The sequence below is a fragment of the Oreochromis niloticus genome, linkage group LG8 (genome assembly GCF_001858045.2).
Source record: "Oreochromis niloticus isolate F11D_XX linkage group LG8, O_niloticus_UMD_NMBU, whole genome shotgun sequence".
Taxonomy (NCBI): Eukaryota; Metazoa; Chordata; class Actinopteri; order Cichliformes; family Cichlidae; genus Oreochromis; species Oreochromis niloticus.
In genome coordinates, this window is record NC_031973.2 from 22,632,822 (window position 1) to 22,651,999 (window position 19,178).

At 41.2% G+C, this 19,178-nt stretch overlaps 2 protein-coding genes across 4 annotated transcripts in view; one reads left to right on the forward strand and one right to left on the reverse strand.

The window, feature by feature from the left end:
* The window catches only part of sh3bp1 (SH3-domain binding protein 1), a 15,381-nt gene extending 12,131 nt beyond the window's left edge, over positions 1-3,250 (forward strand). Inside the window, exon 18 of the mRNA XM_005448036.3 lies at positions 1,865-3,250. Coding sequence (XP_005448093.1) covers positions 1,865-2,151 — 287 coding nt within the window. The 3' untranslated portion in view covers positions 2,152-3,250. The remainder of the gene's footprint in view (positions 1-1,864) is intronic.
* cdc42ep1a (CDC42 effector protein (Rho GTPase binding) 1a) lies at positions 3,020-16,118 on the reverse strand. 3 transcript variants are annotated; one of them, XM_025909696.1, is made up of 5 exons: positions 15,892-16,118; positions 14,232-14,418; positions 10,939-11,042; positions 6,806-7,799; positions 3,020-4,430 (listed from the first exon to the last, which is right to left on the reverse strand). In XM_025909696.1, exons 4-5 carry the CDS (start codon positions 7,275-7,277, stop codon positions 3,709-3,711), a joined length of 1,194 nt encoding a protein of 397 aa, XP_025765481.1. In that variant the 5' UTR covers positions 7,278-7,799; positions 10,939-11,042; positions 14,232-14,418; positions 15,892-16,118; the 3' UTR covers positions 3,020-3,708. The 3 variants fall into 3 exon arrangements, with proteins under 3 accessions (XP_025765481.1, XP_005448091.1, XP_025765482.1); XM_005448034.4 differs by lacking the exon at positions 14,232-14,418; XM_025909697.1 differs by lacking the exons at positions 10,939-11,042; positions 14,232-14,418.
* Positions 16,119-19,178: the final 3,060 nt, after the last annotated feature.

Sequence of the window (19,178 nt, forward strand, 5' to 3'; positions counted from 1 at the left end):
CTATAAACAAGGTCAATGAATGTGGCAATATGAATAATAATACTTAAATGTACAGAAATATACAGTTAACAGTTGGTTTAAATAATAATAATGGATTGCATTTATAGAGCGCTTTTCGAGACCCTCAAAGCGCTTTACAATTCCACTATTCATTCACTCTCACATTCACTCACTGGTGGAGGCAGCTACAGTTGTAGCCACAGCTGGGCTGAGGCAGACTGACAGAAGCGAGGCTGCCATATCGCGCCATCGGCCCCTCTGGCCATCACCAGTAGGTGGTAGGTGAAGTGTCGTGCCCAAGGACACAACGACCGAGACTGTCCGAGCCGGGGCTCGAACCGGCAACCTTCTGATAACAAGATGAACTGCCAACTCTTGAGCCACGATCGCCCTAAATATTTGATGTAAAAAAAGTTTATAAGAACCATTTTATACATTTTTCCATAGTATTACATTTGAATTTAACAGACCAATTTTTCAAATAACGGACAAATATTTATGAAATTATGATACATTTGTGAATGTACTTTAACAATCTAAGTATGCATATGTACAGACAAATATATTTAAAAAACAAGAAAATTATGTTTTATTACATTTACAGTGATTTTATGTTATTTCACATTTGAAATGTGAAATCAGTCTATTTATGTAAATTTAATGATATTCTAGAAAAACAGTACAGAACTGTAAAATACACAGTACAATATTTTATATTACCATTTTTTTTTAACAGTGTGGGATATCCTATTACGCATTATCTTTCAAATTTTAAAGATCGTGATCTCAGTACATAAAGATGAGATCATCAGGGTAATTATTCTATATTATAAATATCCCTCTCAAAGGAGCTATTGTTGGACTGAGGGTATATCTATCAGCACTTACTGTTTCTTTTCCATTGTGCAAAGCTCAGTACAGACTCGTTAGTCAAAATAGTGGCTTGGTAATTCAACCTTATGAGGAAAAATACATCTACCGCTCTTATTTTAACAATCAGGATGTACACAGGAAACAGGAAGTCTCACACCGCTGACCAGAGTATCAATCTTTAGGTTCATGCGTCATCTCTTACACTTTTGTAACTGCCTCGCTGGCTGAAAGATGTTGCCTTATAAGTCTCATGCTGTTCATCTATCTACAAAAATAATTTTCCTTAAATGCAGTGCATTTGTATAATAGCTTATACTTGTAACAACGTAAAGCAACTGGGTACTCTGTCAATGAAGTAAACTAAACACATAAATCAAATATAGTTGATTGGGAAATTACATACCTGTACATATCGGCTAAACATAGACTGTACGAGCACTGAAACAGTAGCTAAACTTGACACATGTATATAGTGATAGGTTTATAGTCTATGTAACATGCAGGAGTCTGTTAACCTCTAGAGTAGATTGCAACAGACATGTGATTTTCTACGATTTATTTGGTGTTAAATCAAAAACAGATTGCATATGATTGCCATTTTAGTTGCAGACTGATATAAGACTGGCAGCAGACTGACTCTGTCTTATGTCAGTGTTGCTCAACAATCTCATTTTACAGCAAAAAAACTGAAGTGAGATCACTTTATCTTATTGGATAGCACAGATAATGACATATTTTAAGTGTGAGGACATATTTTGCAAAAGAGGTGATAAATTGTGTTATTGCAAAATATTATGAGTGAATTATTGTTATATCGCATCATGTCTGGTGATTCAGCTCAAGCATTAAAAGTGTGGCTACATCCATCTTTTGTTCACAGTCTATACCACAATTATAATTCAGTCGATTAAGGTTTTCGCTTTCAGAAGTACACGACTTCTTGTACTCGTGCGCTGAGCGCTGTCATTTTTTTCTGCTGTCTTTCTTACAGCAAGGAGAACTTTCCCCCTGAGCAAGTCTAACCAGCCAAACGAGCAGGTCACGGTTCAGTTCTCCAAACCGAAGCTGCCGCCACCTCTCAAGATGCAGGCCCCTCCACCCCCAACCGCACCTGCGACGGTTCCAGACACTAGGCCCCATCCGACACCTGCACCCCGAGGACAGCAGGCCAGCATGAAAAAGCCTCCTCCAAAAAAGCCTGGACTCAAAGCTCCAAACTGCCCTCCACCTCTTCCCCCACCGTCACAGGCAAAAGAGGTTCCTTCTATGGCACAGTGAGAAACAAACGTCCCTCAAACATCCAAACTTCTGTTATTGAGTCGAGTAGAACAGCAGCTGAAACACTTTTATATTTTGTCATAAAAAAAGAGAAAGAGTGCTGGGTACGCTTACATTGCTCAGTATGTTGATTTTAAGTGTTGCAGATTTTTTTTCGATAACCAGCGTAGGAATTTTATTTATTCTGATGTTTCCCATGGTTTTACGGTCAGAGAAAAAAATAGACCTATGATAAATGAATTCACAGCAAAAATATTTTCCTGTTTTAGGTTGGAATTGTCCATAAATGTACAAAACAATTGTATTTGTGTAAGCTATTTTAGTGTGGGAAAACTTTTTTTTGTTCCATGATCCTTGAGGGTGACTCTGGTTTTGGCATTTCACTTATTAAACGATACCCCACCCATAAACCGATAGTGGCTGTGCTCACTTTGAACAGTGCTCGAAAATTCAAACTTTTCACAGCAGTTTTTTGGGTTTATAGAGTGTGTCTGGAATATTCCTTTAAACCAACTTGAAATGAACGCACAACTCATTAAAAACACCTTTATTGTCATTTTATATTTTTGTAGTATAATCGCTGGTACTGGCTGCAGCATATGGATGTGAATTGCACTATGTACTTACTGCAGGTGCTCATACTGTATGTACATATTCATAGGAGGTCAGCCAATATCTTCATGTGCAGCTGTATAAAGTAACATATGCATGATGTTTCCTCTATTTAAAAAAAGCAATACACGGGTCAGACTTCATAATCATAAAAAAGGTGCACAGAATATCTATATAGAAGGTCTGCAGCATACAATGCACAATATATAATTCAGGCTTTAGTTGCATCTAGCAAATACCAGTATTACATGTAGTATTACATTGGTCCGCGTAGTGTTATAAATGAGATCTCTGATTATCTGATGAGACTTTATAGTGTAAGTTCTGGGATTTCCCCTTTTCTTGTTAAGTAATGTTCTTCCCTTTTTTCTCCCCTGCTAGTATATTCCTGAGTAAAAAGAGATTGTAGTGATAGCAAAAGTTTGTGTTAAGACCAAATATATTTTTCCAATCCCCCCCGACTTCCTTTCTGTGTTCTTATTAGTAATCTGGTCTTGCACCGGAAGCCTTTCCCCTCGTATATGAGGAAGTGTAAAAAAGGATAAAGTGAACGTCAGGCGTTGCAACTTCCGCGTTGAGTAACGCTGGGCTTTCCTTTGATTGTAACTACATTCGCTAGTACATCCGCACTTTCCATACCCTCCATTGCTTCAGTTATTTTCCTGTGCAGAGCAGGAAACGTGCAGCAGCCAAGTCTTTCACTCCTTTTAGGTACATTCAGCAGCAGGTTTGAATCAAAATTTTACATCCTTGAAGCACGATTGCATAGAAGGAGTTCTGTATTAAGGGCAAAGGGTGTTAAGTTTCCATGCTCGTTCTGGCAGCAGAACCAGCCTTTTGTCAACCACACGATGATTTTACATGATTGGTTTGATTGGACTTTCAGAGAAATTACACATCACATTTTTTTAAACAATTTTTTCCAACACGTTTGATTTTCTGAGCTCAGACTTTAATTTCGTCCTCGTCATCTATATAACTGTAGGACATTTTCTTCCTCGGCTGGCTCATGAACTCTGAATCTCCGGTCTCAGCCCTGCTCTGTCCCTTTAAGAGGCCGGCACCATAGTGACGAGCAAGCACGTCTGTAGCACTCTGAAATCGTTTGCTCTCCATCCTTACTCCCATCATTCCCCGCTCAGGAGACCCCATCACTACATCAGGAACTTTAACAGAAAGCCCGACTTCATTCGACTCCATTGCGCTCCCCTCCTCCTCTTCCCACTGGGCCCCATGTGGGATCTTTCCGCCCCCACAGTCTTCCTTCAGCAATGAATCCACGTATGAGATTGTGGCCAAGGAGTCCATTTCTGAACCTTCAGCGGTCAGCCCGCATGCTGACCCTATCTCCTCTCCCTCCCAGGTGTGGCTGCGCTCCTCCGGGTGGCCATCGATGAGGCTAAATACCTCACTCATGAGGGAGGGGCCGAGATCAAAGGTGAAGGTATCCAGGGAGGTGAGGGAAGGAAGGGAGTCGGAGAAGGCAGTGGTGCGACAGGGGTCGGAAGTTTCAACAGAGGCGGAGCAGGTGGACAAGATGATGTCAGAGGGATCGGTCAGAGAGCCGCGGTGAATGTTGGTGGAGCAGGAGGTGGGGATGGAGATGGACGGCTGCTGACGCTCAGAGCGCGAAAGACGAGGCAAGGTGACGAAACCAGACTCCAGACCTGAGGAGGAGACACATGAAATCCATATATCAGATTATAACTGACTGTATTTTTTCTAAACACTGAATACTTTATTTCTTATTGAGAGCTTGTTAAAAAAAATCAGCTCAGTCCAGAGATTGCAAAGAAACCTCTAAAGGAGTAACAAGCTAAAAACTTATGGTCTGACCAAAGAAGCCACTACATTCTACCTGAAAATAGTCCAACTAGTTAAAACAACCACAGAATACCAAAAAAACAAGCTGAATACAAACAACTTAACTCTGCATTGAAAAGTTTGCATATGCAGCTCTTTAAAGTAGATCGATGCCGTTGCATGACTTTACATTCCATTCCAGCAGGGGGCAGTGTGTATTCATATTGCTTCACAATTAAAACTGGCAAAAAAAACCCACTTCAGCATCCAAAGTGCTGACTTGTCCCGCTCTGTGAACAGTGAATCATCGGCCCGATGCTGCCGGATCACAGAATAAGTCACGCACTCACAAAATGCTGCCTGCAGGACCCAAATGGGTAAATTACAGCACTTCTCGGTGCCAGCTGTATTGGGCCAAGAGTCTGGAGGTTTTCATTTCAACCAACGAAAACAGTGACGGATTTTACAGTTTGACACATTTTAACCAGAGAGAGAAAGAATTAAACCAGTTTATGGAGGATTTGGTTTCAAGAAAACGTGCAATCTGTCATAAGGCAACATAACTGGAAACTGAAGTAGCTTCAGTTCCGTCTGCAAATGTAAGACACTTATTATTTTAAAGGTTTTAGATAAATAAAAATGTTTGCAGACATCAACTCATATCCAGATTAAAAACATCACACACAACTATATATAGTAATTTAAAACCTGTTTTCTTTCACTTTCACTGGTGATCTGATCACATTTCAGGGATTAAAGAAGTCAGGAACTCAAATACTATCTGATCATGCACTCGTCATTTAAAGGAACAGATTTGAAAGAAACTGGATTCATTTCACTTAACTATAAGATGTTGATGTCAATATGCTAAATATGAAGCTGCAAACAGGTGATGGTTAGCTTAGCTTAGCAAAAAGACTGTAAACATGGGCAAACTGCCACCTTGACTCTGTTTAAAGTTAGGGTTAAAGCTTCAGATCTTGTTTATTAAGAACAATGAGGCGTCCTTTAAGCTTTTTTCTGGTCTTTATTGTTTCTAACAATATCCAAAAATGTAAACATGTTTCTTTAAACTTGAAGATCATGAAGTCACTGAATCATTAGACAAATAAGTTAATGATAAAGTGAAAATTTAGGAAGGTAAAAAAAAAGTTTTTCCTGTGGGCTGTTTTTATATTCACCAAACCCTTTACACACACACACACACACACACACACACACACACACACACACACACACACACACACATAAAGCAGGCCAGACTGCATGAGCCATGAGTGTGGTGTTAACAGGGGTCATTCAAACAGCCTCCCAGACAGCTCGCTGCCACCTCTGTCTGGACCTCTGTGTGTTATCAATGTAAGCGCTGCTGATTACGAGCCAAGGTGATTCATAAGGACATCTGGGGCAGTCTGTCTCAAGATCTCTGGGTACACGATGGATTAATTTCACTGCACTTCTACAGATGATCCCCACATTCCTACGCTGTGCTGGAACTTAACTTATTTGACTTTTGTCCGCATGAGACATTGTTTACCAGTGATGTCATTTAATAGAAAGAAAGGCACTTGGGGACAGTTTGGTGATTTGGTTGTTAGAGGAATTCTTGAAGGACTGGGCAAAGGTGAGCCTAAGAGCGTAGGGACTAGGGCCTGAGCCCGAGAAGTCCACGAATTATCCAATTAGTTTCCCACAGTAAACCGGGCTCAACTAGTGTAACATTAGCTTATATAGCAAACCTGATTTGTGGCATTTATGGTCCCATGTTGGGATCCATTTTCATAGCGCTTTAACTACACAGAGAGAGTAATTATGTGAAATCAACCCATGCAGAGACTACAGAAACACACTTGTGTGCATGACTGTAAAGCACCAACAGCGCACTGCTCGTGGTGACAATATCCATAAATTTAGCTTGAATACGACTCTGCTAGCCGGTATACTCCAGGGTACTAATGACCATTTTGTTCAGTGTATTTACAACATTCATTACAAGCAAAGTACCATGGCAGTACCTTGGAGAAAATCAGCATTCATTTAGTGTTTCTGTGCTTCTGATCGCCTACTGAATGTAACTCTACTAAATCCAGAGGGAAAATCCGTCTCTTTACCCACTAATTTCTAGTTTTCCTTCCTGATGTTTGGTGTAGGCTGCTAAGAGCTAATAAGAGTGATGAAAGTGAATCAAATTATGCCATGCATAATCATTTGATCCATAAAAACCATATCTCCCACTCACCATAAGAGCTTTTCTTCTCCTCAGGCGTGTTTTGAGAACTGGGGAAGAGCACCTTGGTGGTGGGGCTTCCATTAGGCATATCCACATCCAGCCTGGGAAGGGAGATGGCATTTTTGATGATGGGAGAAATGGCAGGAGGCGGTGGAGAGAAATCCTTGGATGCCTCTCTGGGTCGATTGTCAGAGCCCCTCCTGATTTGACGGAGGGTCCTGGAGAAGAAAGCTCCAATCTTGTTGTCAGGACTGGAAACAGAATCAGTTTCCCCATTGTTCCCGTTGGCAGTCCCGCCGTGATTGCTGAGGAAGGATGTGTCCCCAAATACATCACCACCGCGGCCCACGTGCATGGTGTGGCGGAAGTCTCCCAGAGGAGGGCTAATCATGTCCACCGTTAGGTCTCCTTTATGGCGACGCTTGCTGTGGGAATGTGAGACCAGACCCTTCAGACCTGACAGCTTTTCCTGAAGATTCATGATCAGAAATCAAGAATGGCTCGGATCTTCTTGAGAATCAACTCGAAACAATTTCTGGAATTGCCTTTAATCCCACGGAAAGGTCAAACTTAACAATAAATTTCAACTTCTCTCCTTTTAGAGTTTTACCAAAATCACTGACAGTTCGTCAGTCCAAAGTATGGACCTGGAAAATAGCTCTCAAAGGTTATTCCAAGATCTGAAGCTGTGTCGTTTTTGAGGCTGAAACGTAAAACTCCAGGCCTACAGTGCCAAATAGTTCACTGGAATAACATGTCTGTTTATTATGTACAGGCCAAGTTCTGTCCCAGTCTTTGTAGCTTGTTGACATGCATAGCTGGCTGAATTAAACAGGCACAAATTGAGGAGAACACTATGCAGTTGTGTTCCTGGAGGCAGCCGATCCAGTTGGAGTGTGGTCAGGTGGAATGGTTCGCTTTGGGCTTTGGCTTTGTCAACATCAGCTCAGAAATAGGTCCAAATCCAGCTGCAAACGGTTCTGCGGTCACACCATGGAGCCATCTATTGAAAGTAAAAACAGGGAAAAAACATCTATCTTTAAAATGTAGACAGGGATGTGCTTGTTTTTTAGGTATATTGACAGAAATGGATCGCACTTGCAGTTTGTAATGTGTAAGCTGAGATTCAGAGAGAGACCCTGGTACTTTCTGTTTCTGGATGCTACACGGCGTTGTAAAGTACAGTAACTTCTCTTTCTTTCCGCAGGTTTTTTAGGATTCTGCGTTCCAAGTGTCCGCTGGTCTGGAACCATCTAATTTTAGACCACAGTTACTGCTCTGTGAAGCAAACCAAAGTCTGCTTCTTATCCATGAAATGGGTGTACTTCCAGGGAATTCCTGCTTCCATTTTGTCCTGCTTTGTCTGGAGAGCAGGTTACACAAAGTTCATTTTACACTTTCCTGGAAAAACGACTTTCAAAAAAGCTTTCAAAGCAGGAGCAGCAGGCCTCATTCAGCAAGCTCACATTTGTTTATAAACAAGTGAAATATTCTCAGGGAGATAGGAAGAGATAATGAAAATATCCTGATAAGAAAATTACTGTTGCTATCTGGCTCTAACACCAGATTGCTGCTGTATAGAGCTCCCAGCAATTCTAAATACAGGCGACGTGCTTTGTATAGTAGGAAAAAAAAAAGTAATATGTTAAAAATGTTAGATATTATACTCTTTTTAAAAAAAATACACCTTTCACTATCCTACCTTTTCCCCTTAGCTCTTTAGTTGTACCTTCTCTGAATTTTGGTATTAGTCCAAGTTTAATCATTTATCTGTTTCCTTCTTTTATATTTTTTCCAGTGGCTCCACAGTGTAGTGGTTAACACATTTGTTTGAGATTCCAGGGGAAGACACAAATCCCTGGGAAGGTTGTGTCAGGAAGTGACATAAAAGCCAGTTCCAAATCAAATATGCAGATTCATCCATGTTGGCAACTCCTTGTGGATGAGGGAAAAGGAGCTTATAATTATATTTCTTTTCCATGTTTTCAATGTCTGCTTCGTTTCAACATCAGGAAATTAACAAGATGACTGTTTGTCAAATTTATCTGAAGGGTTAGGGTTTAAGCTTTTAAGCCTTGTGCTGTTGCTTTTAATTTTTATTCAGGTAATATTAATCAGATGTTTTATTTTTCTTTAGAATGTAGCAGGGTGGCATTATGTAACCTTTTGTAGGAGAAGCTGACATATTTTAACATAAATTAGCCTTTTCTAAAGCACCACATTTCTATCTCTATAGCAGCATGCTGCACCTCTGCTCTACAGGTCCCTGCTTCTGCTAAATTATCAACAACAGATGAATGAATTATCTACATTGCAAGAAACTGACTTTCACTTTCAGCCCCTGGTATCTGTGACGGTAGATGGCATTGGAGACATGATCTGGATGCTGTTGTGTTTCAACTTTTCATGACGCTGGAAAAAGACACCTTTTGACAGTGAAAACTACTGTTAACTACATAAAAGAGAAACGCGTGGATGACATGTGTCTCTAAAGAAATGCTACGCTCATGGTTTGTAGGCTTTGCAAGTCATGGCACTGCTGCTGTGATGGGCTGATAGAGAGGATCAACTCTAACCTATTCACAAGTTAGAACCTGCACTCCATGATGCTGTAAAACACATTACGGGGACTCTTAAACTACAAAAAATGCTGCTGATCTCACTAAATGAGACAGTAGCAGACTTTGCCTCCTTCCTAGTACGGAGAATTGAAGATGAGGGTAAAAGAGAGCAGCAGGCTGCAGATGAAATGCAGCAGGAAAGCAGAAAAACCCATCATCAAAGCAGAATGTCTTCTTGTAAATATTCTGTTGCGGAATATTTATTTATTCTTTTTTTCAGCTTTGTGTTGCTGAAATTTGATTTCATGTTAAATATTGGCACAGCTAGACAAATAGCATTAAGCAGAAGGGAGATTTAATTCTGGCTGTTTTTGTCATCTACTCTGACAGGCTTCAGCTCATATAGGACTCTTTATGAATAAAAAATAAAAACAAAAGATAGCCCAGTCTGATACCAGAGCATCAGTAATTAGCAAAAGCTAGCAACTAACTTTTTGTACTCCACCTTAATTATGTAACATTACTGATAATCTTTTGCTGCCTTTTTGCAGTCCTGGAGTTCCACACTTCTTTAAGTCTGTCTTGGCCCTTTGTCATGTGTTCGTTGCCAGCAGAGTAATTGATATCCAATTTTAAAATATTTTAATAGCATGAGCCAACCCTGACATGGACTTCTCGTTCTCTCCACTTTCCAGATGCAGCGTCTAAATATCAGTGGGCCTCCCACGCGTGCACAGGCCCTGTCTGGCTTCATTAATGACTGGCTATGGTTCATGAAATGGGGATTGCGTCAGGTCCAAGGCAGCCTTTCTAATTTGCTCCTGACCGCAGTCCCAGGCCCTCCGCTCCACTTCCCCTGGCTGCCGTTTTAAGAGGGGCATCTGGGTGTGGAGGGGGAGGAAATATACCACATACCAGCGCTGAGTAAAGCCATATCGAGGCTTGCAAAGGGACACCGAAGGACCGCTATACCGAGGTGCGATCTTAAATCTGAGACAGCGTGCAGGCCTGCAAGAACCTGGTAGATGCTCATATGAGCGGAGCTGAAGCAACAGGCTACCTCCCTGATTAAAATAACGTGAGTGTCGTTAGAGACAATAAGGGAGTAATTCCAAATAAGGGGGAAATATTCCTCTTATGTTAGAGAGAAAAACCCCATCCTAATTGATAACCTGCAGCATTACCGGAATACTGCACACATGAAGGCATTAATTACTCTGGCTGTGTACTTACGGAAAGCTCTGCTCTTTTGTTTCTGCCTGTAATCCTGTTAAAAAAACCTTTGACCACAGCTCAGAGGGGGTCGGTCCCTCTGACTCATCTCATATATTTGAAGCCTCCGGGCAAAGCTCAACAACCCATCCACTGTCCTTCTTTCCTCACTGAGAAACTTATTCGTGTGCGCTTGCTGTTTTCTGCACACTCCAGTGAATTATATAAACAGCATGAATTTAAAACAAGCATCAAAAACACATTAAATGGTAATAAGTCTAATGCTATAATCCAGGGAGCAGTCTTTGTGCATTCGTCTTAGATATCAGAAAAATAGGGGAGCACTTGACAGCAGGGACTTGGACATACCCTGGATTATCCCCTAATCCTTCATCTCCTCCATTATCCTCGGTATGGCACCTCTGTCTGGGCAGAGCCTGGCTGCTTCAGCTTGGAACCACTGGTTCTGATTTCTGCAAGAGTTGAAATACAATACAAATGAGTTGGAGGGAAGGAAAGAGTGAGTTTAAAGTGAAGTAGGGTAAGAAGGAGGAGTGAAGGGAGAGGATGGCAAATGCAGGCAGAAAAGAGGATGAAAGGGATAGGTGGTAGGAGGAATGAAAGGAAGAGAAAAGGTCAGCTGAGGAGAAAGCAAAGGGAACAAGATGTGAGAGGATGATGGCACGCTGATGGATGTTTATGAGGAGAAAAGAAGGAACGCAGGCTGTGACATAAGGGAAAAACAGCGAGATTGGTCCACGACATTATTAATATAATCACTCTTTCAACAGCTGTTTTATGGATAGACTCGTCTCACAGCAGAAACTCTGACTTGTCAGAGCAGTTGAAAGCACAGGTTTATTAAAGATGGCTGGATTCCACTTGTGGGAGAGATCCCTTTATTGTGGATAGGGTTAGCACAAGACATTCGCTGTTCCCAGACAGTGAATCTCAGTGACTTTGGTGATCCAGTGTCTGCGACCTATTAAGTGTTAATGTGAGTATCACTGTATGTGGCCCAATGATGTAAATCGAGCATCACAGCACTAAAAGTCGTACTTAATCGCGCTTTTACATTCAGTTTTAAGCTGCTTTTTTGGCCAAGTTACTGTTCAGGGGATTCTCAGAACAACATTTCCATGTCACTGTGTACAGTATTTTCCTGAGGTGGCTTTGCTGGATATAAACCAGAGTAACCACAGTCTAATAGGAGCCGTGTGTGGTGGTTGTTGTGTGTGCACGAACACATTCCTGAGCATAGCATCAGTCGGTGGAGTCGTTACTACTATCAAACATCCGTCTCTTCAACCTCTCCTCTGATTCAAACCATGTTTACGTCCTAATCTCCATTTTTTTCTTTTCTTTTCATTTCTTTCCTTTAATTTGTCTTTCTTTTTTAAACTTTGTTTCTTTCTTCATTCTGCCTCGTTCCTTTGTTAGTTTTGTTTCCATTTTAGCTTTCTTTACCTCTAATTGCTCCTTCTTTGTTTTCCTACTCCTTGAACGTCTTGACTGACTTATGAAGGATGTAAAAGCTTAAATAAAACAGCCGTCAGGCCACACACACACTTCTTTTCATGACTGTAACTCAAAATGTTTACTCTGCTACAGTTTGTCTTGAGTAAAATCAGCGGCAGACTTTGTGTTTTATCGCGGCTTTTCCCCTCCCTGCTCTCTCGCTCCCTTCTCATGTCCTCCACTCACTAACCCCACTAACCAGGTGAACAAACATACAAGATAAGGCCACATTTTTCAGGGTCAGTCTTTGGCTTTCAATTACTGTCCTATTTTCACCAACCACACTCAGTTTGAATCCAAGCAAAACACTGCTACACTTCCTCCTCAGTCAAGAAAACATTTTCATGCTTCAATAAATATCCATACTGTCCGAGCCTCTCTGGTTCCTCCATCTGCTGGAACTGGCAGACCTAATTTGCCTACTTTGTTGGATATTTTCTGTTTTTATCTCTCTCATACATACACTATTTTTTCACTGCTCCTGCACTATTTTTAGAATATTTCAAGTTTTGAGATAGTCAATTTACTTTCTTTATGAGCATAAATGAGCATAAAAGAATACACAAACACTAGTGCTACAAACCACACATAACTAATATTCACTGTACAGTATATGTGAATTAACAAGAACAAGCCACTGCAGTATTGAAATTAGCTAGTGTCACCTTTTAGCGGGTAGCTTTTTCCTTCTGGTTTGTTTGCTAAGCCTAACCCTGTTTCTTACTACCGCTGACATTGCCAAGTTTTTTGTTCTTCACAACACGTACATCATTAACAGTGTTAACGGTGGCAGTTATACTCCAAAAAGTCTCAGTTTTAGTTTGCTGCAGGCAGTTTTCCTACTCTAAAGCTACAGCTAGCTCAATAATTAAGCTAACATTAGCTGCACAAGCTGGTTCGCTAATGAAAACACATCTGCACATATATAATGTAGCCTATAGCAAAATTAAATCAGTTGAAAAAAGTTTTTTACTTAACAAAATGTATTGAGTAATCTTGTTAAAAAATAACCTCCTTAAATTAAATGTGTTTCAATTAAATTCTGAAGTGGAGAGAATTTGAAATTTCGGTAATATTTTACTCCCAATGATAGTGATCATTAAAGTCTTCTGGATAAATACACAGAACAAACATCTATTTTCAGGCCATCTGTTATGGTGTACAGACACCCAGTATCCCATTGGGGAAGTTCTTTAGCAATCTTCTTACACGTTATGTTAAATATCATTTGTGTTTCCAGTTCAGCAGTTCAGGTTGTGTTAGATTAGCTAAGTTGTGACACCACAGGTGCAGTGAGCTGCAGGTTTGCTCATGATCCCCACATTGAGTCAGATAGTTGTAGTCAGAGTTTAATACTATAGTAAATAACTTAGTCACACAAGCACATGACCAGTTGGTCACCGAGTAGCAACCACTGATTGCTGGGGAAAAATGAATATTTCCCAACGTGTTGTGAGTGGTTGGTGTGAAATTGACAGCTAAGTCACACAGGACAAAAGACCGGCCAGTGACCCCATGATAACTATCTATCGTTAGGGAACATAGACACTGGCTTGTTTTCAAACAGTTGTTAACTACTTGCTGAGTGGTTGTGAAACCGAAGGCAGCAACGCAAACTGTACAGTTAGTCCATTTACCTACAAAGTAAAAGTTGCTACTTTTAAAACATGTTGGTTTCAGACACAACTTTTACTTTGAAAGTGCTCAGTGACTGGCTAGTTAGAGAGTTTTTGCAGACAAGGCAGCATCTTCCATGCAAAATATGGTTAACTCTGATAATTTCTGAGCAAGGAAAGGAACCACAAGGAGATTTTTGCGGTACAACAACCACAAAATCTGTCAGCAACTACTCGCTAAGTAGTCGGGAATACAAATGTTTCCCTACTGACCAGAGGCTACCAGAGGGTCACCAACCAGTCTCTAGATCTGTTCACTAGGCCTAAAATACAAAATTATGAATTAAGATGAATTTTTTTAAGTTGTCTCAAACAGGAAATTTTTTCATCATTGTTGAAAACACTTTATTTTAAATGTGTGGTGGTGACTCTAAAAATCTTACAAAAAAACTGTCTTAAATGTAGGCTACACATACAATATGCACAACGTGCACAGATGGATCCTTCACTTCTATGTTTGATGCTTACATTATGTTAATTAATCCTGGCTGAACCTCAGATCTTTTAGGCCGCAAATGGTTTATCTTTCCATGAGCCAACAGCAGCCAGCAGTGGCCAGGCAGCTGTTGATGGATAGGTTTGCCATTCTCAGCCTCTTAAAGATTTGGTGTAGACTTTAACCAGTGGGTTGGATCTTGTTGTCAGAAGAGACCATCTGGCGATGACAAACAATAATAGTACAGATTTCACACCTTGGTAACTGACCCTTTCCTGGTTAGTTGCGTCAATGACACCTAAAGGTCACAGAGTTTCCCTCAGAGGAATGTAGGACTCAGGTAAAAAAAAAGAAAGAAAGAAAAATGAAGAGATGAAAGCGACGAGGAATGTATGTACATGTTTACTTAATCAAGTATGTTTTCAAGAACTATGTCATTAGTGTAAATCATGTGGGGGGGGGTGTACAGAAAACACATTACACTGCATGTGTTAACCATCTGCTGCTGCGTACAGTACAACAAGATGACAATATCAAGGCAAGTACTCAAGGAGGATATACTGTATGGCTACCGTGGGGAGATTAATTGAGGGAATTACAGAGCCAGTTAAACATGAAAAGGTCAAACACGGTACAAACAGGTCCTCAGAAAGGAAGGCTGAATCCATAACAGCATGTGCTTTATTGGATTTTAAGTTATCATCACCAGTGACACGGCTGGATGATTATCGACCACCTCAGTGCACGTTTGCCTACTGCAGTCCAGTGATCTGTTTTATCACTGCATACGTGTTAGTGTGAGTCTGTTTGTGTTATTTAACAGGGTGGGCTCCCTCAGGGGCTCTCCTGCAGGGCTTAGGGTCAGAAGGCCACTCCCCCCCCACCCACCCAACACACCACTACCAGCTTCAACTTCACAAAGTCCAGTACCACTGAATCAGTGCACATCTTGGTAATGTCCCTGACATGTACAAAAATTGATAGGTTACGTCGTGTAACTGCTGTAATTACAAAGTAGCGTGCTAAAAATCAAAGCACATGCCAGATTTTATTTTGACCACGGCTGCAGTGGTGAAATGATATACTGCTGGTGGTGGATATAAATATGCTGCTGAAAAGACTGAGTTTCATGTCAGACACACAACAAAAGCCCTTATGCTGTACAGTGTGACCATTAACAGCTGGGCTTCAGTCAACATTATTACGTCTTAAATGAACTGCCTTGGCCGTAACTGAACCTGGATTTACTTCCCTTCTCTCATCACTGGAAGACTTTTTTGTTATAAAGTTAATTAAACAGTATGTTTAGTTTTTTAAAGGTGCTGATAATTAATCACATCAAACCACAACAATAATGTCAGCAGGCGGTTAGAAAGTTCTTTAGATTCATGCCCTCACCGAGCAGGTAACGAATCCAGATAGAGGCGAATTCAAGTCCCTAATAAGAATGTAATGCATTTATCACATTGAGTTTATATATTCCTATGACATAATTGCTGTAATATACAACAGAAATCACTACAAAGTCAGTGCACTCACTGCACACGCACGCTTAAAGTCTCTGCATGGTCAACTAAAATAAAGTCATATCGTGTTCCCAGTAACTTACCACTGCGGAGCTCTTACTTGGTCGTATTCATTTCTTCACAATAACATATAATGGCTAAACGTCCAAAGAGAATATAAACTCACCTCAGGAAACTTTAAAGCGCAGAAACAGTGACCGCTTCCCTCAGGTTTAATTATTTTTCAGTGGGCAGTGCCGTGTAGGTTGGGGTGGTCTGAGCGAGCCGCTGGTGCAGCCGGACTGTCCCGCTGGTGCGCCGGGTGCGCGGAGCGGAGCAGCGCGGAGGATGAGGAAAGGGGCGGGCTGAGGTTCAAATAGCAGCGAAACCATTAGAGAGCCGCGACGGGAGCTCCTCACATTGCCTCATGCTCCGCTTTTCTGTCTCTCTCCAAAGTGGGTTTGTGTGCAGGTTTGGAAACCATAAGAAAGGACGCCGTGATTTTAGAGCCAGACTGAGGCTTTCTGACAAATGTGAAGCCTACTCCATCATGATATAAATATATATATGTAATCTAATATATTTTTTAAAGAAACTACCCGCAAACTCTGGTCACCTGGGAATCATCAGGCTTTATCAGCTGAGCATCTGCTGACTTATTGCTAGGAGGAAGTAACCTATAATTATGAAACTGTGTAGCAATGACTTTGTCTTAATAAGTGATTAATAGACGTCAAACTAAGCCCAGTGAGCTTCACTGAATTTTAAACCAGGGGTTTTCACAGAGTTAGAACATTTTTCGGTAAACCCTTCATCATCCTGACACCACGCCTCACAGCACCAGTAATGACTGAGTAACATGACAGATGGACTGATGTGTCACAGTATGTGTCACATATCAGAGCGTCTACAACGTGGGGATGGAACCACGGACACAGTGTTTATGTTTTAATCTGTCTATATGCACTTGAATGATGCAGCACAGTTTTATAATTTACAGCAAAATATTCCAGAGGAGCCCTTGGTTGCTATGGGTTGCTGACTCCTTAAAATTTACAACTTGAGTTGTGGCTGCTAATTTTGCTAACAATATCGTTGCAGCCATGAAGAAGATGTGGTCATAAAGGGACGGACATGGTCAGCAGCGACACTCCTGTAAGCTGTGGTATGCTCACTTGCTACTGGGGACCCCAAAGTACACCAAGAAAGTGTTCCTCACACCATTACACCATCACCATCCTGAACAACTGATAGAAGGCAAATTCTGATTCTGCCATGCAAATATCACAGCAGAAAAAAAAAAAGAAAAAAGCAGGAACTCCAGCAACACTTGAGAAACGAAGAACAGCTTTAATAATTGACCAACGCGTTTCGGCTTGTGGCCTTCATCATGACCCTGATGAAGGCCACAAGCCGAAACGCGTTGGTCAATTATTAAAGCTGTTCTTCGTTTCTCAAGTGTTGCTGGAGTTCCTGCTTTTTTTATTCTTTCATCTTCTCCATGCACCTTGGAAGCAGGTGAAGTTGTGCCAGGATTTTTTGCTGTGAAATATCACAGCAGACTCATCATACCAGACAACATTTTTCCAGGCTTTGTTTTTTTTTTTAGCCTGTGTGAGTCATTAGCCGTGACGGGAACAACACCCAGCGTGGCCTTCTGCTGCTTTAGCTCATCTGCTTCAGAGTTGAGTGTTCAGAGATGCTCTTCTGCATGACTTAGTCGTAACAAGTGGTTATCTGAGTTACTGTTGTCTTCTGAAGCAGTCTGACCATTCTCCTCTGACCTTTAATATGAGGCATTTTCACACAGAGGACTACTCCACTGGATATTTTCTCCTTTTTTGGGCCATACTCTGTGAGAAATACAGATGGTTGTGTGGGAAAATTCCAGAAGATCAGCAGTTTCTACTCAGACCAGGATATCTGGTACTCACAACCATGTTCAAAGTCACTTAAATCATCTTTCCTCCCTATTCTGCTGCTCAGTTTGAACTTCAGCAGGTCGTCTCAACCATGATCACGTGCCTAAATGAGTTGCTGCCATGTGATTGGCTGGTTAGATGTTTGTGTTATAGATCGGTTGACATTTATACCTAATACAGTGGGGGAAAAAGTGCATGCAATCAACTGGTGTTAGACTGGTGTTCTCCTTTAACTATTGGCAACATAACTGTGGGGTTATATAAAATTTTAAATAAAGTCATACGAGGCTGTAAATGTTCTGTTGATACAGCTGCACACTGACAAAAGCACAGACGAGTGACAAATAGAAAGGAAAAAAGCAACATAAAATTTCTCACTAAGGTGGTGCCAGGACATTTTCCCAAAAAAATATTTCCGTATTTAGTGATTTTTTGTTTGTTGTGAAGGATGATGCCTAACGTATTGGTCCAAATTCTGTCCTAGGCTTCCAACTGGAATCAGAGCTGCTGAGTGTGAAGATCACAGGATATGATTTATGCCGTTTTCATCCTCAACAAACCTTGCACTGAGCTCTCTGTCATCTTGGATAAGATCACCTCTAGGTGGACGAGGGTGATCAATAACAAAAGCTAGTATTGATTTGCAGTGATCCTTTTCTGTAAGGGGATAAGTGAACCAAATTTATGCAAAGTTCCTCCCCAGCATCACAGAGCCCCTAGATTGCCTCGCTATAGGGGTCTAGAGATAGTTTTATTCCTTTAAATCGCCTTCAGTTAAATTTCTTACACATGACACATTTAATCGCACTAAGGGTAGTTTTGTATTTCAGCAGTGTTTCCAGAAAACAGTTTGAACTGAAATCCTGAAACATGACACCCATCATCCTCATTTCTGTGATGACTCAACAGTAAGAAAAGGGGAGTGGAGGTTTGTTGGTCGTAGGATAAGTGCCTGCTATTTATGACACAAATGTATTTTACTTTTAAGTCTCTTAAGTCTACAGCATAGCATTCCCATCATAGGGATAAGTTGGTTTTACTCTAATGCACTCTGAGGTGAGCCGAGTTCTCCATAAATGTCTCAGCATGTTCAGCTTTAAACTCCAATTAAATTAACTACACCCCAAGTGCAGGGCTTAGGCAACAGCCTTTGGGAGTCCAGCCCCATTAAGCGCACATGACAATGGTCCCAGGCTGACCTGTCCAACAGGAAACAGGGCCTTATCAACAGGAACAGAGTCCTCATCCTGTCCTCAAAGGCCAGTAAAAGGCCCGTCTGTCGTTAAAGCTCAGGGGTGGCCTGCAGCTCTGCCAGCTCTGGCACTTCAGCTGATGACACCACAGCCACATTCCACTCGCGAGTGAGCTAAAACGCTTCCAAACCCCAGGTACTATACACACACAGGGGCACACACACTTACACACACAAGAGGAAGTATCGCAACTTGGAAAATTGCCACCATTCAATGTTTCAGTAAACACTGTCCTCACATTCCCAAAGGCTTAAGTTGGCCTTACACATTCTGTTGAATATAAAGTTGCTTAATGCTGC

Excerpts from the sequence above, each read along its gene's own strand:
- cdc42ep1a (XM_025909697.1), bottom strand. The coding sequence starts at position 7,277 with ATGAATCTTCAGGAAAAGCTGTCAGGTCTGAAGGGTCTGGTCTCACAT. Across the intron at positions 4,431-6,805 it reads GGAGAAGAAAAGCTCTTATG|GTCTGGAGTCTGGTTTCGTC; the intron begins GTGAGTGGGAGA and ends TCTCCTCCTCAG.